This window comes from Meles meles, chromosome 17, assembly GCF_922984935.1.
Source record: "Meles meles chromosome 17, mMelMel3.1 paternal haplotype, whole genome shotgun sequence".
NCBI classification, from domain to species: Eukaryota; Metazoa; Chordata; class Mammalia; order Carnivora; family Mustelidae; genus Meles; species Meles meles.
In genome coordinates this window covers 43046257-43058109 of record NC_060082.1, presented here as the reverse complement: position 1 = coordinate 43058109, position 11853 = coordinate 43046257, and the positions used below count along the sequence as shown (strand labels likewise).

The 11853-nt window shown below is 41.8% G+C and overlaps 1 protein-coding gene across 4 annotated transcripts in view; it reads left to right on the top strand.

Moving 5' to 3' along the window:
* The first annotated feature begins 2362 nt into the window (after positions 1-2362).
* Positions 2363-11853, top strand: part of COP1 (COP1 E3 ubiquitin ligase) — a 252902-nt gene continuing 243411 nt past the window's right edge. For 3 of the 4 annotated variants that reach the window (XM_045983212.1, XM_045983213.1, XM_045983211.1), the window contains exon 1: positions 2365-3022. In XM_045983212.1, the coding sequence (XP_045839168.1) occupies positions 2622-3022 (401 nt within the window). In that variant the 5' untranslated portion in view covers positions 2365-2621. Of the gene's footprint in view, positions 3023-11853 lie in introns of all 4 variants that reach the window. The other variant, XM_045983214.1, reaches the window with a different exon arrangement.

Sequence of the window (11853 nt, the reverse complement as noted above, 5' to 3'; positions counted from 1 at the left end):
TATGGGTCATGCCCTCGGGGATGGTAAGGATTCTTCTACAGAGAGTAACTTAATCCTATAGATTCTTTTGTGTTTTTCTCAGAATACTCCCTTTCTTTGTCAGCACACTAATCTAGAATCTCCTCACCTATGTTTGGACTGCCATCATTTTTTCCTAATTAGTTTCTTTGCTCCTAATCTCCCACTCTTCTGAAAGATTAATCTGGTGAAAACTTAATCTTCAAAACAACACTTTGAATATATTTTACCCCATTGCAAGGCTTTCATTGTTTCCAATTGCCTGTAGGTTATTTCCTGAAGTGGATTCCAGGCTTAGGCTTACACAGTCTGGTCCCCAGATGAATTTTTGCTGAATAAGCTTTCCCCCCTATAAAACAGGTATCTGAATTTGATGTAAACATTCCTCCAATATCACACATCACTGGCCCTTAGCAAGTGCTCTTTTTTCTGCTCCTATGGTGTTTCTCTGCTTTACTCATTAAGCACCTAGTATGTGTTCCTTGGTAGTGTTACTTATCTTTGTATTTATTTTTCTAGTTCTTAAATTATTCCTTAGGCTTCTTGAGTGTAGGAACAATGTTTTATAAACTTCTTTATCTCTTCCTTGCCCAGTGCAAGTCTATGTACACTAAATATTTGATAAATATTCATCAGATTATTTACACTTACTTATTAATGCATTCCTTCATCAAGAAATTATTGAATTCCCAGTGAGAACCAATATGGTCCTGTCTCTGATAGAGCTTACAATTTAGTTGGAAAAATGGACCATAAGCAAATAATTAAACTAAAAATGAGACCAATTGCTTTATTTGTTAGTCAAGAAATATTTAATAAGCACCTATCATAGGCATATTATATGTTGGGAATACAAAGCTGAAGCTAATAAGCTAGCAGAGGAGAATCACACATAAACATAAAGGAAAATAACAATGTTATAAGTGCAAAAAAAAAAAAATACCCTAGGAGCACCAAGTGGAGTGTAAATATCTCTACTGAGGTGTCCTTAAGGCTTCATATTTCAGATGGGTCTTGAAAGTGAAGTTAAATAAGGGTTTAGGTAATGTAGTGTTCACACAAGGAGGGTGATTCTTGGAGATCTGATAAGCTCATTCCTGTATCATATTCTGAGCAGAAACGTGAGCTGGTAATAGTAAGGTAAGCGGTAAAGTCAAAGTTGAGGATGACAGCCTTTTGATGGAACACTGCTCAGAGGAAAGGCTAGGTCTTTTTGCTGGGCCTTCATCTAGGCCCTTCCCTGGTTCTGTCCCTTCAGCATGGATAAAGGTTCCTAGGGAAAGGTCTTCAATACACAGGACAGCATTAAATCTGGGATCTTTCCCTCTAGGAACCACAGGATGACAGAGCTGGAAAGGACACCAAAAATTACCCTGTTGTTTCTAATTTATATCCCCCGGAATCTTAAGGATCCTTAAAATGGAAAATGAAAATCTGTATTCAATTTTTGATATTCCAAAAAACTACCAGAAATTGCACATTTTTTTAGTGGTATTAACTGCCAGGTTTCCTTGTTTTGTGCTAGAAATATATCAAAGCCACATTACATCGAGGTTCTGACTGAGCTGTGTTCAGATTAAATATAATTTGTTTTCCCATTATTGTTATGTTTAATTTGGTAAATAATTTTCAAGATACAAGAGAGCATGGTGGAACCAATCAAATTGGTAACATTTGCTACAATGTTCGGAATCTACAAAGCACCGTTCACCGACTTCATTTTAATTTAGTCCTCACAATACTGTGGAATGGTTTAACAGCAGAGCCCAGACTTTTTGACTCTCAGTCTAGTGCTCTTTTCAACAGCTCTGAGCTCCTGGGTTTTTTCCTCCCGTCCCGGTCTACAGAGCCTTCAAACCGCAGCTCGGAAAGCACCTGCCAGTAGGTCACACCACCAGCGGATAGCGACGACGACAGCGATAGCGACCGCTCCCTCTTCCCGTTCAGGAATGCGGCTCGCCCCCACGCAGGCGTGGTGCGGCGATTCCGCGCCCGCGACGCTCCCAGCGTGGAGCGGAGACCCGGGACAGCCTCGAGGGTCGAAGCCCAGAGCGCGTGCGCAGTCCTCTCGCCGGCACTCCGCTCTTTCCCCCAGCTCCCAAACCATTGCGCCACCCTATCATTCATTCCCCTCTTTGTAGCCTTTTCATCCGTGGCACGACCTGCCCCGCCCCGCCCCGTACGTCACGAGCGAAAACAGCTGTGGACGAGCGCGGCCGGAGTTACTAGGCCGCCACCGGGGGCGCGCTGTGCGCGTCCGGGCGCCCGCGAAGTTGTCTCCGCCGCCGCTCCCGCCCCTTCCGCCGCTCGCGTGCGCGCACGGCCGGCCCTCCGCGCGCCCCGGTTGGCTGCGGCGGGGCCCGCGGCGGTGGCGGCCTCGGCAGCGGTAGTGGCTTCCCCTCCGCTTTCTTAGTTTCCTCCGCCCCCTCCCGTCGGACGCTGCTGTGGGCTCGCCTTAAAAAAATCAACTTTATTGTTCCTCAGCCCCACCTCCCGGCGCGGCGCGCGGCTTCAGGATGCACTGAGGCTGAGGGGAGGGAGGCGGCGGCGGGTCGCGGTCGCGGTCCCTCTCCGAGCGCCCGGCCGGAGGTGGGGGAGTCACGATGTCTGGGAGCCGCCAGGCCGGGTCGGGCTCCGCCGGGACCAGCCCTGGCTCCTCGGCGGCCTCCTCGGTGACTTCCGCCTCCTCGTCCTTGTCCTCTTCCCCGTCGCCCCCTTCCGCGGCGGTGGCGGCGGCGGCGTCCGGCGGAGCGGCCCAGGCCGCGGGTTCGGGCGGCCTCGGGGGCCCGGCGCGGCCTGTGCTGGTGGCGGCCGCCGTGTCCGGCAGCGGCGGCGGGGCGGTGTCCGCGGGCCTGTCTCGGCTCAGCTGCGCGGCCAGGCCCAGCGCCGGCGTGGGAGGGAGCAGCTCCAGCCTCGGCAGCAGCAGCAGGAAGAGACCTCTGCTCGCCCCCCTGTGCAACGGGCTCATCAATTCCTACGAGGACAAAAGCAACGACTTCGTGTGGTGAGTTTGAAGAGCATCGCCCTCCCCTTCGCTGAAAGAGGAGTTTGCCGTGTTTGGGCTGGTGGGGTCCGGTGAGAGGGTGGTCTGGTTGGTGCGGTGGCGGTGTCTGCAAACCTTCAGGCCGGTGGTTGATGGGGTGAGAATGGGGGAATGTTGGAGTCCCGAGGCAAGGGTGGTGGGGGGTACCAGAGAGGTCCGTGCTGGTGGCGAGGAAGGGAGGGAAGTTGAGGGAGTAATTAAGAGGGGGCGAGAAAGACGATCAGATAAGTGGTTGTGCATAAAAGGAAAAAGTTGGCTCTTGAATTTTCTGGCTGGTGAATTAGGCACACTATCGGTCCGGATTGCTTGTTGAAGTGAATTAAACTTGTAAAAGTGTACAAGGAGATGATTAAGCTTCCTGGGATGCTGAGGGATGGAGTTGGTCATAATTTGCTTGTTGAAAGCATGGGTAGATGGTGCTCTAGACGTGGGAATGGATACTTTCAGGAGAAGTAGTATTTCATGTCTGTATCTCCTCGCGCGCGCGTGCGCGCGCGAGTGTGTAACTATCCTCCCACTTCAAAGGGTAGGCCACTTTTAAATCTGCTGTTGAGGCTACTGTAGCCATAAAATCTGTTTACAAAATATTCCACTTGTCCTTGAATACCTTGAAAGAGGGAACCACATTTATTAAACATTATCCATGTCTCAGATGTAACTGACATTTGTGTAACAGTCTATAGTGCACTGGAACTTCTGATTTGAGAAACGCCCAGATATTAGACATTTTGTCATCCTAGTTGGCATCTTCAGTGATACACAGTAGTATTCAGTTCTGGTATTTGGCATAGATGGGTCATCCATATTAAGTGAAATATGGAGTTGATTGTTTTGCTGAAAGTGTTTTGGGATTTTTAATTTTCTTTTTGTATCCAGAACCCAATCCAAATGGTAGGATTATGAGAAAGGAATTGCTTTTAGCTAAGTGAGAACTGGTAGGGTTTTTTTGCTTTTCCTTTAGAGGAAATGGTTGATAGGATATTAGTAGGAAGTTGGCCTGCACTGTCATTATAGGGGAAGTTGATTTACTTCAGTGTTGAAGATGATGTGGGTTGGCATCATTAAGATAGGGCTAGAAGCTGGCACTATAGGAGTTTCTAATTCTTGCAGTAAAAATATCTTCATTCATATTTTTGCTTTGGTCTTAAATTATTCTGGACTCAATTAGTTAATTTTTCATTGAAACTTGCTTATGGGTGGGTCTAAGAATTGTTCGTGCTCATACCCATTACAGTACCATATGATGAAGTGGAAGCTGATGAAACAAAATGATTTTTTAGAATTTGTCTTTTTAGCCACCATTTGCATTTTAATTTTTATTTATTTATAAAAAAGATTTTATTTATTTATTTGACAGAGAGAGAGAGAAATCACAAGCAGGCAGAGAGGCAGGTAGATGGGGAGGAGAAAAGCTCCCTGCTGTGGAGAGAGCCTGATGCTGGGGGGCCTCAATCCCAGGACCCTGGGATCATGACCTGAGCCAAAGACAGAGGCTTAACCCACTGAGCCACCCAGGCGCCCTGCATTTTAATTTTTAATAGGCTAAAAGAAAACAAATATGCCAGCATTCATATAGGTGTACTGAAATAGTGTAGAAGATGTGAGAAATAAGGGAATCAATCATTCATTCAACAGATACTTATATGGCACACACTGCCAGGAACCATATGAGTTGCTAATGCTATTGACCATTTTGTAGGAAATTGGAAAACCATAGAGTCATATAAGCTGCTGAAACTGATTTTTTTTCCCCTCTGAGGAGGGGGTGGTGGTGGTAGTAAGATTATTAATTTTTTTTTTTAAGATTTTATTTATTTATTTGACAGAGAGAAATCACAAGTAGACAGAGAGGCAGGCAGAGAGAGAGAGAGGGAAGCAGGCTCGCTGCTGAGCAGAGAGCCCGATGCGGGACTCGATCCCAGGACCCTGAGATCATGACCTGAGCCAAAGGCAGCGGCTTAACCCACTGAGCCACCCAGGCGCCCCAAGATTATTAAAATTTTTGTCTGTCACCTAATTTTTAACAATTTCAGAAGAGATCGGGTGTGTTCAGGGTGGTATGGCCATAGACTAATTTTTAACAATTGCAGTGTACTGTCCCAATTCCTAACCTGGAAATGCCCAGTGAAAGTCTTCAGTTAAAAATTGTGAATGTTTCACTTTCTAAAAATCTCATTAGTCCATAATTTCTTTTTCTGGTGAGGTTGAATATTCAGAAGAATTCATTAATGGGAATCTGTTTATCTGTTTTCCCAATTCTCAAGCTAGATTTGCTTTGGCCAAGCTTTTGGGGTTGAAGATAGGGATTAGTCAAGGCCCAAGCAATCCTTTTCTTTCTTTCTTTTTTTTTTTTTATAGATTTTTATTTATTTATTTGGCAGAGAGAGATCACAAGTAGATAGAGAGGCAGGCAGAGAGAGGGGGGGAAGAAGGCTCCCCGCTGAGCAGAGAGCCCCATGCGGGACTCGATCCCAGGACCCCGAGATCATGACCTGAGCCAAAGGCAGCGGCTTAACCCACTGAGCTTTTTTTTTTTTTTAAGATTTTATTTATTTGACAGAGAGAGAGAGAGAGACAGACAGCGAGAGAGGGCATATAAGCAGAGGGAGAAGCCAGCTTCCTGAGGAGCAGGGAGCCTGATGTGGAGCTCAATCCCAGGACCCTGGGATCATGACCTGAGCTGAATGCAGACGCTTGACGACTGAGCCACCCAGGCTCCCCGATCTTTTTCATTTCTAATTGGCTCTGGGTGGTTGGTCTTGTCTTGTATGCTTCAGGGTCAGACAGTGAACAGATTACTCTATGCTTTTACACCTAAGTGAAGGTAAAGTTGAATAATGGTGATAATTCCTTATTCATCACATTTTAAAGATTTTATCCTTAAAAGCAATTCAAGGAAGTTATTTATAACTTCCAGTTTTGATGTAATATATTCCCACTGAGGCACAAAGAAGTAACTTTGTTTCAGATTGGACAGATATGGGGGAAAATGAGAACTCAGATCTCCCAGTTCTCAATTTAGTGCTTCATTTGTATGAAATTAGAAAATTTATAAGCACATGTATTTAGCCTAGTGGTCCTTTTGTTTTGTTTTGTTTTGTTTTAGGATTTTATTTATTCATTTGACAGAGAGCAGAAGCAGGGGAGGGGCAGAGGGAGAGGGAGAAGCAGACTCCTTGCTGAGCAGAGAGCCCCCATGGGTCATAATCTGAGCCAAGGGCAGATGCTTAACTGACTGAGCAACCCAGGTGTTCCAAAAGATTTTATTTTTAGGTAATCTCTACACCCAATGCGAGGCTTGATTTTTACAACCCCAAGATCATGAGTTGAGTGCTCCACCAACTGAGCCAGCCAGGCCCTCCTAGCCTAGTGGCTTGTAAATGTGGTAGGTTGGAGGGAAACAACTGTTTAATAATCTCATGAGAGAAATGTTTTTATCCCTAACCCTTCCATTCCCGTGCCTGTTTGCTTGCCCACATCAAGAGGAGAGACCAGAATTGGAGGGTGGAATGACAGTGTAGTTTGGAAAAGCTGTCCAGGTGGTAGTGACATGTCCTTTTACCCTTTTTTGAGAACAGTCGACTTAAAGTCAAATGCCTGATTTTCAGTAACACACATTGGCCTCTCTTGACTTATGTCATGTTTGAAAGTAAGTTTTTATTTAATTGCTGAATTGATGAACATTACAGGGATTTATGGTTTTCACTTAACTATTTGTTTCATACAAAGTATTATCAAGTTGCAGATAATTCTTTTATATATATATATTTAAAGATTTTATTTATTTGTTTGACAGACAGAGATCATCAGTAGGCAGAGAGGCAGGCAGAGAGAGAGGAGGGGGAAGCAGGCTCCCCGCTGAGCAGAGAGCCTGATGCAGAGAGACCCTGGACCATGGAGCAGAGACCCTGGCATCATGACCCAAGCCGAAGGCAAAGGCTTTAACCCACTGAGCCACCCAGGTGCCCTAAGTTGCAGATAATTCCAATGGTGTTTTATATTTGGAAAATCTGTAGTACAGGGGAGAGTAGTATTTAGTTTGAGGTTGAATAAATCTTTGAAATTCAAAGTCAGTTTTTGTTAGATTTTTCTAATTTTTCTTACATGTTCATTTAACTAAACTATGAGTCTAAAAATGACATCTTTCTTCTAGCACTTTACTACTGCCTCTGTATTAGCTTTTCCAGCTACCTGAAATTACTTTTTTCTGTCCCTGCAAGTCTCAGTTATTCTGAGGTGGAAATAAGTATTTTCAAGTAGATAGCCCCTTATGGGAAGATTAATTCTGATCACCTACCTGATACAGAAGAGGTAGGGTCTACATTAGATAGATCTGCTGTTTCATAAATATGTGACTGCCTCTCTTGTGTCATCCTATTAATAATAGACTGTCCTGAAGAAGCTCAGGATTGACTGTGAGGAGAGACTTTTAGTCATGTAATTATGGTATCATATCCTGGCATTGTTGTTTCTTTTAGTACCATGGCAAGTGTTACTTTTCTGAATTCACATGTCTCACAATCCTCAGCATAACATTGTAGGAAGCCATTACCTATTAACCACATTTAGCACTAAAGATGAAACCTGTTGGATCATTGTTGCTACTGTGTTTTTCAAACTACCAAAAAGTGAGATAAGATAGGAGATGTCGCATAACTTGTCATGATAAAGATAACTTTGAACTTTTGGTTATTACATACTTACATACGATGTATATCTTATGGGGTATCATGGTATCAAAAAAATTATGGGGTATGGGGTATCAAAAAAAATTGAAAGTCACTGAATTATGATATATAATTTTCCTTGTGACAGAAAAGTAAGTGGAAATTTAGATGGCCTTTTGAAACCACAGTGAGCTTCTAAATAGGACTATCTCTAACTTAAAGAGCTTTTAAAGTGTAATGTTCAACTACTGAAATAAACTTTAGAATTCATTATGTTATTATTGTAGTAACATCAGGCGAGAACTTCCTTGAATCTGCAAAGCTGAAACCTGATGAATCTTTTGCTTTATAATGCATGCATCATTTGGATAACAATGATGGCAAAAGATACTCTGTGGGAAATGGTCTTTCTGGCTATCAGATGATGGATTATCAGCATCCTTGTCAGCAGACTTAGGTGAATCAAGAGGTAGAGCGAATGAAAGAGAAGATTATGAAGCAGGATATGAAAGACTATCAACTTGAATTCTGGTCTGTAAATTGAGAGGAAGGTACTATGCAGTAGTAGTTCATTATTAAAGAATGTATTGATTAGTAGCTTCCCTTTCCTTTTAGAAACCTTTCCTGATAATAAGCCAACATTACTTACTTGGATATATTCTACAAATTGTTATTCTTTTTATTTAAAAACTTAAAAAAATTTTTTTTAAGTATTCTCTACATCCAACGGCAGCTCAAATCCACAACCCCAAGATCAAGAGTCATTGCTCTACTGACTGTGCCAGCCAGCTAGATGCCCCTAAAAAAAATTGTTACTGATAAAAGTAACTAAAGCCTTAAACCTTGTTGCTCATTTTTTCTCCTTGCATATGTATATTGTTATTGGTGTTTTCTTTCTGTTTTAAATAATTATTTTAGCCTGCAACCCTTTTCTCAAAGCTTGTGTAGCTTGGGAGGAAGGCTTTAACAGTGCAGTTAGTCTTTTCTTTCCTGTTAAGGTTTGTATTGTACAAAATAAAATGCTTCTTAAATTCTTGTTTTTATACGCAGTGTCTCTTTATCTTTGTTCTTCACTTTGCCCTCTTTATTCATGTATGTATGTGGCAGGTTCTAGGTGTATAGGTTCCTACCATCTCAACTAATGTTTCATTGAGAGTAACATGTTTTCTCTTCATATCTTCATACATAAGTTAATTACTCTTTCACTTTTCATAATTAAGTTTCATGAACTGATTTTGTCTCTATTTCTACATAGAGAGGAAGGTGGGTTGTAATAGATGGTCTGATTTCTTGTTCATTGTAATCCTGGTATTAACTTATGGAAGTCCATCCTCCTCTCTTCCTAGTCTGTGTGGTTTGGTGTGGGAGCTTTTCCCAAATTCAGAGTTGGAAAACATGATACTAGGACCAAGTCATGTATTAGAATTCTCTGGTCGCAGTATTAGTTCAAGGATGGGCATTTTGGCTTTAGTAGAGGTAATGAGACAAAGTGGGTTGAGTGAAAATTACAGATAACTATTTTTGGGACTCTTTTTTTTTTTTTTTTAAAGATTTTATTTATTTATTTGGTAGAGATCACAAGTAGATAGAGAGGCAGGCAGAGAGAGAGAGAGAGGGAAACAGGCTCCCTGCCGAGCAGAGAGCCCGATGCGGGACTCGATCCCAGGACCCTGAGATCATGACCTGAGCTGAAGGCAGCGGCTTAACCCACTGAGCCACCCAGGCGCCCCATTTTTGGGACTCTTTTAGATACTTGAAACTCAATAAATGCCATGTTCACTCCAAAGTGAATGTGCAGTACTAACCTATTGGCTTGGTATACATACTCCTAATAAAATACATCCTCTACTATAAGATGTTATTATTTGCCAGGCACTATTCTGATGGTTTAACATTAGCTCTTCAGTCTTCATGATAATTGTTTGATACAGATACTTATATCATTTCCATTTTATGGATGAGGAAATGAAGGTAGAGAGGAAGATTTTATTTATTTGAGAGAGAGCAACAGCGGGGGTTGGGGTTGGGGGACAGAGGGAGAGGCAGAAATAGGCTCCCTGATGAGCAGGAAGCCTGACTTGGGGCTCGGTCCCAGGACCCCAAGATCATTACCTGAGCCAAAGGCAGGTGCTTAACTGACTGAGCCACCCAGGTGATCCAGAAGTCATTGTTTTTAATTGCATAGCTCAATTCAGTGAGTTTTTAAAAATGAATACATTTGTGTAACCAGCATCCTAATTAAGATCTAGAACATTTTCCCCATCACTCTAGAAAGTTCACTTGTGCCAACACTTTATACCCTGCTATCCTCACTTTGGCACCAGGCAACCAGTGATTTTTCTAGTGCTATAATTTTGCTTTTCCTAGGATTTTAAAAAAAAGGTTTTATCTATTTATTAGAGAACACAGGCGGATGTGGATGAGTGGGGGTGGGTGGGTGTGGGGGAGGGGCATAGGGATAGGGAGAAGTAGACTCCCTGCTGAGCAGGGAGCCTGATGTGGGGCTCAATCCTAGGGCCCCAGGATTATGACCTGAGTCAAATCACTTAACCTACTGAGCACTTAACCTACTTAACCTACTGAGTTAACCTGAGTTAAGGCACTTAGCCTGCTGAACCACCCGAGCATCCCTTTCCTGGGATTTTTTATTAAGAGAGTCATTCAGTAGGTAATCTTTTGTGTCTATTTTTATTTGGCATAATGCTTTTCAGATTTGATATTGAATATACCACTAATTTTTCTCTTTTAATTGATGAGTAGTATTCCATTACATGGATATAACATGAGTTTTTTTGTTTCTAGTTTTTTTTTTTTTTAGATTTTTTTTTTTTATTTATACATTTGACAGACAGAGATCACAAGTACGCAGAGAGGCAGGCAGAGAGAGAGAGAGAGAGAGAGAGGAGGAAGCAGGCTCCCGGCCAAGCAGAGAGCCCGATGCGGGGCTCGATCCCAGGACCCTGGGATCATGACCTGAGCGAAAGGCAGAGGCTTTAACCCACTGAGCCACCCAGGCGCCCCTGTTTCTAGTTTTTGGCAGTGTGAAGAAAGTTGTAAACATACATTCAGGTATTCATATGAACATACCTTCATGTCTCTGGGGTAAATATTTAGGCATGTATTGGCTGGGTTGTATGGCCAAGTATATGTTTAACTTTATAATACATTACAAAACTGTTATTAAAAGTGGCTGTATCATTATCATTTTGCATTTCATTTTTAAATAAGGAATTTCTTTTTTTAAAAATATTTATTTGAAAGAGTGAGAGCAAGAGAGGGGGATAGAGAGAGAGAGAGAGCATGAGCAGGGGGCAGAGGAAGACTCCCCACTGAGCAGGGAGTTCAATGCAGGACTCCATCCCAGGACCCTGGGATCATGACCTGAGCAGACGGCAGATGCTTAACCAACTGAGCCACTCAGGCGCCCTATCATTTTGCATTTCTATCAGGAATGTAGAAGAGTTCCAGTTCCATATTCTTGCCAACATTTGGTGTTTCAATTTTTTTCAAAGTCTCAAATTTTATTCTACTGTGTGTGTAAGTAGTTTTTCACTATAATTTGGATTGCCTTAATGACTGATGACATTGAACATATTTCCATGTGCTTATTTTCTCATGTGCATCTCTTTTATAAAGTGTTCGATCTTTTGCTCATTTTTCTCTTGTCTTGAATTATGAGGGTTCTTTATATATGCCAGATACAAGTCCTATATATTGTGATGTTTTCTCTCAGTCTGTTGCTTACCTTTTTGTTTTTTAACAGTGTCTTTTGAAGTGCAGGTGTTTTAAGTTTGAAGTCTAGTCTATCTTTGTTCCTTTTATGGTTTATGACTTTTCTGTTCTATTCAAGAATTTGTTGCCTAGCATGAAGTCAAAAGATTTTCTTATGTATTTCTTATTTATTATATATAATATAATATATAATATAATATATGTTATAGATGTCACATATTCTTATATTTATTATTATATTTATATTTATTTATTATGTATTTCTTATATACTTACATATTTTTATATATTTATTATAATATATATTTAGTATATTTCTTATATATTTCTTATATATATTTATATAAATTTCTTATGTATTCTTATGTATTTTTTATAGATTTCTTACATATT